Raw genomic sequence first — 13,175 nt, 5'->3', positions numbered from 1 at the left:
TGCAAACTGTGGTAAAATCCAGCGCTGCGCCATGTATTATTTGGTTTTCACTTTATAAAAACCCAAAAGCTTCCAGGAGTTGGACCTCCGTAAGATTTTGTCCTCCCTCCAAATTAAATTTTTAATGGTGTTCTTTGTACAGCATACTTGTCCCACTTCGATTTATAAAATGTTAACTGAACTAAATAACGAATTTATAAACATTTCCATGGTTATCTTAGCTAAAATTATCGCCAAAAATATCGTTAACAGCGAAAACATTCGACCCAAATGATAACATTGCATTCTTACTATGTGTTCTATTTTTCCAATACGTGGATTTCTGACAATAAATATTTTTGCTCAGTTTACTGTACAAGATTGTCGTCATTAATTTATAAGTTGATGTTTTTTTTTTCTGGTCTGGCTTAATTACCTTAATTACGTTTGATAAGAAGTTTTTAATAAGCTAATAGTTTAGAGGCCTTCTCGAACATAGTATTTTCCTATGCTGTGCCACAAACAAAAACTCAGGATTTGGTTTTAACACTTATCTCTTATGTCGGGTTTTAAGTAAATGCTGTTAAATTATATTAACAGATCCAGTATATAATTAATTTCTGGTAGCTTTTTCATTTTTTTAAATAAGACACATCACAGTACATATGTATATATACTATGCATAAAAATTATTTTATTTTCTTTACTAAAATTTTTCTTGTGTAATCGTAATTTTACCTGCATAATATGAGTTAGGTACCTTGATGAACATAGAATATAAAGTTAATTCATGAAATCATTAAAAGTAAAACGTTAACCTTTTCGCTAATAGAAGGAAAATTTGCATTATTTTTACCGAATAATAAAATAAAAACCTCGATGATAGAAACAGTTAAAATATTATAATATTGAATGATCAGGTTGAACCTTTATAAAATGGTATATACAGCTAAAAATGCTTTAAATCCTTAAATATATATGTGACAATGAAATACTTCTTAAATTGCAATTGTTTCGGCATGTATGAAGGCAGGATATTGTATATGTATTCTGTAGATATTGTAAATTTGATTAGGCGATAGAGAGTGTATGTTTTAATCGTATTAAGTCTCGTTTGATAAAGACTAAAGTTTTTTTTTGTTGTATTAATACAAGATTGATCAGAGCTAGAGATTATATGTATTTACTGTGTTAATGCTCTTTTAATCAGTTAGTATTATTATGAAAATATTATTGATCATCAAACATATTTCACAGTTTTGACCTCTATGTTTCTGTTTCATTCTGTTAACTTTTTCAACATTTACAATTATTTGGTTCCAAAAAATACAAAACTGTGGAATAATCTGTATCAGCAAGCGGCTATTAAAATTGTTGGTTTCGAATTCGAATTGTCAAGTACACCAGTCAGTTTTCCTTCTGCGTAATCTGCGGTGATAAACTCAATATTTTTTTGTTTTGTTGATAATAATAGTATAATTCTTAAAGATATTATTTAAAGTAATTTAAAGTAAGCTTCAACCTACCGTAATATATAAATATATCGACGGACGGATGACAGATATATTGATAAAATAGGAGGAATGGAAGATAGCTACAAAAACGTTTTGAGTTAAAGCCCATATCTGTACAACCTTCTTATACATATATAACATATCCTGTCACGTGACTGAAAGTGTGAAATTCTAGCGAATTCCATTAAACGCATGTGCTGTGTATACACACATGCGCAATGCTTCTCCTTAAAGTTAATGCCATTTGTACGTCTAACGCAGAGCAGGGAAGATGCTCGAAGGAACACTCTCTGTGTATGCATTTAGCCTTATTTTCCCCCTTGCACTCGCTGGGGGGTTATTGTTTCTCATTAGATATTACATCAAGAAAACCGAATGGTGTGAAAATGATGAACGTTTGGACGGGAAAACAATTCTTCTGACTGGTAAGTTATTAATGACAATATACTTTTTGACAATACAACCGAATAACTGGAGTGCAGTCAAGTTTGAATAAACAATTTAGAATATTGAGAGTTACTAGGTTACTTTAAATAAATATGTTATACAAAAGTAATATTTAAAACCTCCTCTCTTTCCAGTGGTAGAATAAATACCATTACTACAGTATATGTTTCTCTTCCTGACTATCTTCGTCAGATATAAATTACTTCTGAACGAGAGTAAACCCAAAACTAATCAAAACAAACCAGCAACATAAATGTTAAAGAAACTGCTGATATTTGGCCAAACAAGAGGTGATTCATAGGTGAAAGACCAATCTCATATAGGTGCTAGTCTGCAGTTTGTTGCTTCTTGGATATCAGTTAATTTACTTTTAAATAGTTTTTAACATCCTCAAAGAACGCAATGATTTAGGTTTTGGAGTAATATCAAAACAGACCTTAACTTTCATCAAAGATGAGTGTATAAATAAAATGTTTTACATTGTACTGTGAAAAGAAAAAGAAAAGAAACGTAATACTATAATCGTTTCTTCAGTTGTAGCCACTTTCGTCGTTTCTGTACCTACTCTGTGGATAAAAATATTTTGACGCATGTTCTAATATCATACGTATTAACATTTTACCATTCATATCACCTACACGCACAAGTCCCTCACACAATACTAGTGATATCCTTAATCTCTGCATATGTTCATCTCATCTCAGTAATAAATGTTCAAGTTTCAATGTAGGATATGATTTAGACAGTGATCATCTACCCATCTGGATCATCTACCCATCTCGAACCCCACCATAATATACAAATAGTTAGACCAAAATTCAATTATAAAAAAACAAACTGGAAATAATAGATGGTAACCACGTGCACAAATAATATATATGATAAAAGAACGCTGCTATCTAAGAAGAACATACATTAACAATAGAGACCTACACGTCAAAACACAGATAAACACACTAAGAATCGAAATAAAACAGTTAAAATAAGATAATGGGATTCATACAATTCTGGACACATCTGGAACGATTCACAAACAGTCAAAGTGCCCACAAAACCTATATCACACTAAACCATGAAAAATAAAATAGCATACACTAAAAAACAAAAAACAGAAGTTTTCAAAGAACAACTGAAGAACACATTCAAAACAAATAATGAACCAGATACGAATACTCAGTAAATTACATAACAACCAGATACGAATACTCAGTAAATAAAGTAAATTACACACCAACATTTCCAGCTTACACCATTAATCCTCTAGACTTACAACAAAAACAATAACGATTATGCTAACAAAGCTACAAATACAAACACAAAGGAAACAAGCAAATATTCTTATGTTCCTAAAGGGGGTAAGCCACCCAATAAACCAGAAAACTACCGTCCAGTCAGCTTGACCAGCTGCATAGGCAAATCTTTAGAAAGAATAATAAGCAATAGATTATCCACATTCTTAGAAATAATGTCAAAACTACCTGAAGTACAAAATGGTTTCAGCAAATCACAGATCATTTTGTAAGATTAACTGAAACCATAGTAGGTAGTTTTAACCAAAACAAATGCACTGTTGCCTGCTTTCTCGATATATGGAAAGCTTTCGATCCGGGATGGCATAATAGTCTACGATTCCACATGAAACAAATGAAATTACCGACAGGTGTTATTCGCTGGTTATCTAACTTTTTGGAAAATAGAAAATGCAGAGTAAATGTGGAGGGCATCTACTCAAAGTATTTTGCTTCTGATGCAGGTTTCTCCAGGGAAGGGTAGTTAACCCTATTCTCTTCATCATGTATGTAAGCGACATTCCCTTAACAAATACAAATTTTAGTCTTACTTCTCAATTCGCAGACGATTCTACGACCCCTTCAATAGCCCCCACAAGCCTACAACCAGTATTAAACCAAATGGTTGAATACTGTCAAGAACATAAGATTAAAATTCATGTTCCAAAAACAACCTGGAACTATTCTCGAAGTCGATCAAAATACACAGACACCCACCCGAATTATACCTACATGGAAATAGTCTACACATTTACACATCAGCAAAATTCTTAGGATTAACATACGATTCTAAATTAACATGGATAAATCATATCACCCAAATCAGAAATAAAATATGGCAACGAGCATACTACGCTAGGAGACTGTCGGGTAAAAATATAAAAGCAACATAAAAAAATATCATTAAAATTTATAAACAGTACATACGTCCACTAATTGAATATGTCTGTCTAGCATGGATCAACATTGAGCCATCACCTAATTAGAAATCACAATCAATACAAAACTCACTAATTACCACAGCATTTAGAATATCCAGATCAACAAACACAGTTTTTATGCACAAATGTGCAGACATACAGCCAATCCAAGACAGACTCCTAGATTGTTCGTTCAGATAGTTTGACAAGAAACTATACAAAAAGGGTTTAATAACCTCCATAGATCGGTATATCATACATGATGAAGATAGCCCTAAATATTTCTCTCCATCCACTCAACGTGTACCCTAAGAAAAAGGCCATCTATGCTGGATCATAAAATATAATTTATATTAGGTTGTTGTTTGTAGTTAAGCACAAAGCTACACAATGATCTATGTGTGCTCTGCCCATCATGAGTATCGAAATCCGGTTTCTAGCGATGTCAGTCCGCAGACATGCCGCTGTGCCACTGAGAGGCCTTAGATTAGACTATTAAAAGAGTACTTAAAATATATTTATGCAAAATACGCGTCTATTAACTTAATCAAGTGAAAAACGTAGATTTGCTGACGGAACTGTTTGTGAAGTGTAAGACTGTTACACAGTCAAATTAAGTTTGGTTTGTTTTGAACCTCGCGCAAATCTACACGAGCGCTATATGCACTAGCTGTCCTTAGAGGGAAGGCAGCTAGTCAACATAACCCACCGCCAACTCTTGGGCTACTCTTTTACTAACCTGTAGTGGTATTGGCCGTTACATTATAACGCCCCACGGCTGAAAGGACAAGCATGTTTGGTGTGACGGGTAATCGAACTTGCGACCCTCAAATTGCGAGTCGAGTGCTCTAATCACTAGGCTATTCCAGGCCTATGAAACTAAGATAAGTGCTAAAAAAGCACTAAATGCTATAAGTGTTACATTCATGGACATTGCTCTGAAGAGGGAAATAGGGTCCGTGTAATTACCCGCGAAGTGTTTGAACCCGGATCTCGTGGTGTGATTCGTCTAGCATTTAACTGAAAATTAACAAACCGTCAAGGAGGGAGGAAGAGGTCTAGATAGTACCTGACCCTCCCAGAAAAGAAATTACCATTCATGAGCAATAAATTAACTGCCGAGTAGTCACTGAAGTTATTTGTGTGAACTGTGTTTTAATATTTGAATTTAGGGATTTTGTAATGCTTGCTAGAGAGAGTTTTAACATGACATAGTAGTCATTTGTGACGCTTAGACATTTCCTAACTGTCTAGATTGGACATGACTAGAGATGTTTGGGGAAAATATTGTAATAATTTAAAAACACCAGAAAGTTGTTGATGATTAATGAGTCTGTTACAGCCTAAATGTTCGATCGATTACTAAAGTAACGAGTTATTATTCACCAGTTTTGAGTTTTTGCCGTAAATAGGAGAGGAAATTTAACTTTTTAGTTTTATTTGTGAGTTAGAACTATCGCTCGGTGAGCTTGTAGAGCTTGCGATATAAGAAATAAAACGTTTTTATTAAGTTGGCTGGACTTTGCATTATTTTTATCGAATAATAATAAACAATTTGCACAATGAAAGAAACCTTTACAACACTTTGAAACCGGTTATAGTTTAATGTTAATTCTTTATATATGTTCTAGTTGAGGTTACACCTTAAGGAAGCAAAATTTGTATAAAGGACAATGTTATATAATGTTCACCTTCCTTCCTTCTTTCTTTAATTATTAAATTCATAATTATCTCATTAGATATTAATTGCATACCCTGCTTTGTGAGAAGTAATAATTGACTGATTTACCTGATTAAGTACTTATGTATATAAATCCAAAGCCAAAAATCTATAGAAAAGTGGAAATGAGTCCTATTTCAGAGGCAATTTATCTCCATTTTTAGCAAAAATCCCAAAACAAAATAGCCGATGTACGCTGTCAGACACTTTTCAGTTACCATTCTAAAAATTACGGTCATCGTGCTAGCCAACTCTTGGTGGTTGAAGCCAAAATTCTATTTAAAAAAAGTGGAAATGTATCCCATTTCAGGGGCCTTTTTATCTCCTAAAACAAAATATCCTATGTACACTATCGGACAGTTTCCACTTACGGTACCAAAAATTATGGTAATAGAGCTTACACACACACGCACATAAAGGATCATCTTTATAGTAAGATATATAATTTTCAAGCATAAAGGCTAAAAATACAAGTGTGTATTCGTTCAGAAAATAAAACTTTCTCGTTCAATGTGTATGTGGTTTTGTTTGTGTCTGAAAATATATTGTTACATACGTTCTCTGAATCTCGGCCAGATAATATACACATTTGATTTAATAAAATTTTATATTCAAGCTTTTTCAAACTTTTTAACAAGCCATATTTGTGCAGTTAAATAAAGTTTTATTCTTTTTTCCATTGACTGTATTAAGTCATAACAAGTTGAGATTAAGTACGAATAGTTAAGCTTAAACCGCATAATGTCATATCTGTGACGACATTCCTTTTAAGTAGCTACTATTCAAAATTGTATTTTTAAATGAATCGTGAATAGTCGAAAACAGAAACTTTCCTTAATCCAAGATTGATGGTTGAAATTAATGTATAACAAGTTTTTCTTAATATAGCTTTAAAAACCGGGTTTCGATACCGTAGTGAGCACAGCACAAATAGCTCGTTGTGTAGCTTTGCATTTAACCAGAAACAAACAAACAAAACCATCGTAAGTAAATTTTATGATTCATTGAAATCTATGATATTTAAAACTGCTGACTCCTATATACTCCTAGTGGCAACAAATTACGTAGTGAAATAACTGCTACTAATATTAGACAGTATATTTTGTGAGTTCAGTGAATGTAAGGCCAAAGAAAGTCGAGGAAGCAAAGTCTTGTTGCTTCTGCCAAATGTACTTATCTTATAGAAAACTTACGAAATACTTTTTTTTTTGGTGTTCTCAAAATAACTTTACTGTGAAATAGCAGCATTTTATATACAAATCCAATTCAACAAAAACCAGTTGTAAATTCGATGATCACAACTGATTCACGGAAGTTTTAAAAGAAGTCTTAGTTACAAAAATAAAAAATTTACTTAAATAATTTAATTAGCTGTGTATTAGGATACTATGATTAGTAATTTATTGGATCAGGTTTTATTAACAAACCTATAAATATCTAATTTTATTTTTATTTTTGCTTAAGATGTATCCAGCTGCAGACAGCAAGTATATTTACGATTTAAAATTCATAGTTTTTCAACAGCCTGTAAAATTATAAATAATTGAAGTTGTTCAACATTTATCTTTTTATATTTAAAAGCTAAATTCAAACGTTCGTAATACAATTGCATTATTAACAACACGAATAATTAACCGTTTTATAAAATGATCATGTTATATTTCTATAAAATTCGAAGTATAAATTTTGCATAAAAGTTGGACTTCTTGATGTAAAAAAATTAACAAAATCAAATTACTTGATCGTTTCAAGAACCACGTTATTCACCCTTAAAACATAAAGTTATTTACATAAGAAAACTCCTTATGATGTTTAAAGCTTTGTTCTTTATTAGATAATCAGTATATTTTGTCAAATAATTTACTTTTTACAAGTGTTCAAGCGTTCAATTTGTACTAGGTAACATACTGAGTTTAATAGTTTTTCAATTTAAAATAATATAAAAATGTTTAATATAAAACAAAGGAATACCTTACAAATAATAATAAAGCTCGCCAACTAACAAGAAACCCCATACCTCTATGACATTGAAGTTATGAGGTTTGAGTATATGTATTAATTAATTCCTTTTTTTTTAGTTGTTCTCAACAATCTTTGGACTAAAACGTACACATATAGAAACATAGATGATGACACATACACGCACCCACAAATACGTATGTATACATACAGTAATGGAAATAATTATGGAAACAGTGAGTAAAATGGGTAAATATGGAAATAGTACTTAATTGCTCTCCCTCTATTGTTTGAAAATTGATTTCACGTTATGATAGTTTCATTGCGATTGGCTTTCATCCAACAAATCAAGCAGAGCTACAGCATCATAATGCCTATAAAAGTACAGGCATGATGTTAGAAAAACACGTAGGTTCAAGAAATCTTGATAGAAATTAATAAATACCCTATAACCCGAACGCTTTCGAAAGGTGGACCTTTCTTCTTCGGGGGCAAACTTGTAAACAGTACAAGCAGTCATACATTTCTCATCAGTAGCGTGATAAATGCACTCATGCTTCTCAGGAGAGAAATACTATATTGAAAAATGTGTAGAAATCAAGGTTTTCACTGGTGAAAGCTAATTCGTGTGACAAACTGAAGTGAGAATTCAAGTTTCAATCGAATCTGTATGGAAACTCTGAAGTAGACACCTGAAACAAACACTTTTGATAATGGAAGCGGTCAAGGTAGAAAGTTCAAACATTCCAAGAGTGAAAATAAGTAACACAGATTATTTTTTATGTACCACACAATAACACCTTACAAATGATCTAGCTGTAAGTACAGTTGTGAATTTATCTTTAGAATAGTAAGACACACATTAGCATGAAGTGGTCTCAAAACCCACTACTTAGAAGAGATAACCAAACCAAAAGGCTGAATTGGACATCGGATTTATAACAATGGGATAAGCAAAACTGAAGGAGAGTACTTATTAGAAATAAATCAATATTAAAACTGTTTGGCAACAGTCAACGCTAGTTTTCGATAGGAGAGCAATGTCACGGTCAATCAACATCTACTGTTGCTGGGGTGTGCAATGAAAGTGTGGGCTGCATCCCAACCATTGCTGCTGAAGATCTACCCAAAACTGAAGGCACCCTGACTGTTAACAGGTAAAAGCACATTATACGTCATGCCATTCGCTCAGAAATAAAATATGTTTTGGCAGGGATTTATCTTTCAGTAAGACATTGATCCTAAGCATGCAGCAAATGTGGTGAAACGATATCTGGAGGTAAAAATAGGCCAGCAGAGCACCCTCGACTATAGCCTGGCCTGAACAAAGTCCTAATATTAATATCGTTAAGGCTGTATGGGCTTATGTAAAAACTGTGAAGGTTTAACGGCAACAAAACAATTTGGGTAAATTGTGGTGAGTAATATAAGAACATTTGGAACAATATTTCTTTATCGTTCATTGATGAATGTATAGTAGTATAAATACAAGGTGTTTTGTCGTCTTAAAGCAAATATAAAACAGTAGAGATTTTATACAACTTATTTACTTTTCTTTTGTTTTTTCTGATATAATGTACTGTACTGATGATAAATTGACCATTTAATTGCAATTACTCATTATTTGTGAATCTTGCTTGTGTATCATCTCTGCATTCCAATAATTATTTTTATTGTGTGCAATTTATATATATGTATTTATCAATACATATTTACAGGCAGATATTGTGCACAAGTTTTGTCAGTGTACCAAATAGTTTTTCAAGGCTAATAATTTCATATCAACACAATTCTAGATTATTGCATCTTAAAATGTTAAAAACATTCGTTTCTAGCTATTTTTTCTGGTCTAACTTTTGTATTATCATTTATTTATGTATTTACTTTTTTTTCAGGAGGGAGTTCAGGTCTTGGGCGCGCCCTCTCAGTAGAACTAGCAAAAAGAGGAGCTCGAGTGGTAGTGGCATGTCGTACTAAAGCCCGCCGAGATTCAACAGCCTTTTTTCTCCGCAGTAAAACTGGAAGCTTCAATGTTCGGGTCCTGTTCATGGACTTGACCAGCTTAGACTCTGTGTGGGAGTTTGCTCGAGAGTTCAACACAAGTGAAGAGAGGTTGGATGCTATTATCAACAACGCAGGTAAAAACTGATAGAAATTATTATATCCATTTACTGTTGCTTCAACACATTTATAAGCTATTGACATGCATATGAATGAGCACTAAGATACAGTGTATTTACATTCGATTAGAGTAGACCATTAATGCCCAAAATGCCTGTTTCCGCCTGCACATTCTTATGATTAATGAAGTATATTTTTATCCACGGTTTGAATTTTCTAACTAGTTTATTTAAAACTCATAGAGACTGTTTATCATTTCTGGCACTTATAAAGAATGCATGAAAAACTCCAGACATTTCCTCTAATTCTGGTAAACTTAACAGAAGTTGAGAAATGAAAGTATAAATAAACAGAAACCAAAATAGAATTTAAATGAACATTCTGTCGGATCTGAAAGTGTAGTTTTTAGCCACCAGTTGCCACTTTAAAACAATTTCTAATTTTAAGAATGTACTAAGTTTTTTATGGACAAATTAATTTGTATCCAACATCCAGAGGAGCTTAGTGACCGCTACAAAACAATATAAAACTGGGTATGTAAGCAGGCTTTGTGATACCTTTGAAGAAAACTATTATCTTTCTCAGCAAAATGATATTTTAGGCTAAATTTTTAAAACTGAATGGTCTTCATTTTGTGGGTGGATTGAAATAGGAAACCTATTGAATGATAAATTTCTCATTGTGACAAACAAAGACTAACAGCTGCTAACTGTATTGAATCTCATCGAGTCCGAGTTAAAAATAGAGATTGTCATTCATTAAGTTGTATAAGTTCAATAATAGTTGTGGACAACTTGGGATATGTTTGTTTGAACTCGCATCTGTCACATTATTTGTCTTTGATATTACCGTTTAGTGTTATTTAACCGATGGTATCATAGAAGTAATTTGTTTTCCTTTCTAGTCAATTATATACTCAAGCCCCCAGTGGCACAGCGGTATGTCTGCGGACTTGCAACGCTAGAATCCGGGTTTCGATACCCGTGGTGGGCAGAGTACAGATAGCCCATCGTGTAGCTTTGTGCTTAATTACAAACAAATATATACTCAAATTCTTATTATCAATAATAATAAATCTTTTTAGGAATCTGTAGATTAAGATGTAGTTTGCTTGTTTTTTTTTTATTCTTCTGCGAATTCACTAATAAGTTGTATTAGAAAATAATTTCAATGTAATACTCACAAACGCAAGAATATTTCCCGTTTCAACTTTATCACACTACTTACACAAGTAATGTTTGTTACGGCGTGATCTTTATTTCTCTGGAACTTGTGCGTTAGATACATGTCAAATTTTATTATTATGTTATATTGTATCCCATATTTGTGTAGAAGAATTATTACTCTTGTGTATCATTTCTGGTTAGCAATTCTGTGTGACCGCGACTGGACAGCAGATGGATTTGACACCATGCTAGGTGTGAACTACGTCGGCCACTTTCTGCTAACCCTGTTGCTCCACGACAAAATGAGAAAGTGTCCAGACAGCCCCACCAGGATTCTGAATGTTGTCTGCGGAGGGTTCCGTAGGGGTAACTTGAAAGACCTAAAAAACCTGGATGGAAAGGGCGAAACCCAGTATTCTATAAAACAACACTACAGGAACAGCAAGCTCGCCCAGTTTCTTTTTACAAAGGAATTGAGTCGAAGATACAGAGAGATGGGAATTGTATCATTCGCTGTAGACCCAGGCAAGTAAATGACCAAATACTAACAAGTTAACGTAGGGGTATCACGTAGTGTCTTTTAATAGAAGAATGATAACTAGTATTTTTGCCCTATGATCGGGTCTCAGGATATACAGTTAGGTTAATCAAAATTATAAAATCAATATCTGAAAATACTATTAGTCAGCTTATGGTTGATAAAGTTAGATGGTAATTTTAGTGTTCTAGGATGTTTTAATTTTTTTTTTTGTTAACAGAACAGTTTGATTTCAAGGTTTCCATGAAAATGATAGCTAACCAGTCATTACTCTTGTAGGTCTTGTTTCAACTGGACTGTATCGTAAACTCACTGGTGTCTTCGGACAGATCAATCAAGCATGTGCGAAAGTTCTCTACCGAACACCAGAAGAAGGGGTGCAGACCCTGCTGTACTGTTTGTTGAGCAAAGGAATTGAGACAGAATCTGGTAAACTCTTCAGAGACTGCAAAGCTCAGACAGTGCACGTACCTGAGTGGGATGAGCAAGCTGCCAAGGCATTATGGGAAAACACGTCGAACCTAATTCAGTTGAAAGGCATTAAGCTCAGTTTAGAAGAAGAGGAAGAGGAGGAATGAAATAAAACGTGAATACTATCTCTCCCGCCCCCTTTTTTATGTTAAAACGTCGAACAAAGTTTCAAATAAATTTTTGTCGCGATACTGACATACAGAGAAAAGTGTTCACTAATATATTTCTAAAAAACTGAGCTGGTGCCAGTGGAGTAGAAAACAACTGATAAAAGATACGATCAAAAACAGTTTATGTATATATAATTGAAAACTTACAACTGATTTAAATGAGTAAGGGAAGCTGGGGTAAGATGGCCACCTTAACTGTGAGTGAGGTTTTCATTAATTAAGATGAATATCATTATAATGCAAAAAAGATTTAAAATGGACCCTTTGTTATCATGTAATTTCGAGTTAAAACGTAGATTGTAGATAGACCTTTTGAGGTATTGAAAAAAAAATCACTTCTTTCGGTTAGGGGCCGTTTCGTCTATAAGATAGGATAAAACAGACCCACAAGATGGGATAACATGACCTCTATCTAACTCATAGCAAATATAATTTAGAATAAATACGTCACTGAGCAATTGCATTTAAATCATCAGGTGCGTTATATCGTATATTAGCGCAAAAGAACGTGAATATTAAGCATGAATCCAAAATTTGCATGGATAATGGTGTGTGGTAAAACGGCTCCGCAGTGAGAGCTGTCTTACCATAAGTCACTCATTATACAGCAATCGCACATTAAAAATATAATCAGTAAACTTGAGCTGTGTTTCTTTTAGCATGGCCTAGTGGTTATTCGTTGGTAAAAGAGTAGTCCAAGAGATGGCGGCGGGTGGTGTTGACTAGCCGCCTTCCCTTTCGTCTATCAATGCTATATTAGGGACGGCTAGTGCAGCTCGCCCTCAAGTAGCTTTGCGCGCAATTCAAACCAAACTGCCCCCCAGTGGCACAGCGGTATGTCTGCGGATTTACAACGCTAGAATCCGGGTTTCGATACCCGT

At 33.6% G+C, this 13,175-nt stretch overlaps 1 protein-coding gene across 1 annotated transcript; it reads left to right on the top strand.

Annotated features, from left to right (window-relative positions):
• The first annotated feature begins 1,742 nt into the window (after positions 1–1,742).
• On the top strand, positions 1,743–12,610 carry LOC106457710 (dehydrogenase/reductase SDR family member 13-like). The gene is made up of 4 exons (XM_013917157.2): positions 1,743–1,918; positions 9,724–9,966; positions 11,317–11,640; positions 11,933–12,610. The coding sequence occupies exons 1-4, from the start codon at positions 1,765–1,767 to the stop codon at positions 12,229–12,231; spliced, it is 1,020 nt and encodes a 339-aa protein (XP_013772611.1). The 5' UTR covers positions 1,743–1,764; the 3' UTR covers positions 12,232–12,610.
• The last annotated feature ends 565 nt before the right edge of the window (positions 12,611–13,175 follow it).

Source organism: Limulus polyphemus, unplaced genomic scaffold (assembly GCF_000517525.1).
Source record: "Limulus polyphemus unplaced genomic scaffold, Limulus_polyphemus-2.1.2 Scaffold364, whole genome shotgun sequence".
In the NCBI taxonomy this organism is placed as follows: domain Eukaryota; kingdom Metazoa; phylum Arthropoda; class Merostomata; order Xiphosura; family Limulidae; genus Limulus; species Limulus polyphemus.
Note: the sequence above shows the minus strand (reverse complement) of the source record. Positions and strands in the feature narration are given on the sequence as shown.

Coding starts and splice junctions, on each gene's coding strand:
- LOC106457710 (XM_013917157.2), top strand. CDS start 1,765: ATGCTCGAAGGAACACTCTCTGTGTATGCATTTAGCCTTATTTTCCCC. Junction 1,919..9,723: donor GAAAACAATTCTTCTGACTG/GTAAGTTATTAA, acceptor CTTTTTTTTCAG/GAGGGAGTTCAGGTCTTGGG. Junction 9,967..11,316: donor TGCTATTATCAACAACGCAG/GTAAAAACTGAT, acceptor ATTTCTGGTTAG/CAATTCTGTGTGACCGCGAC.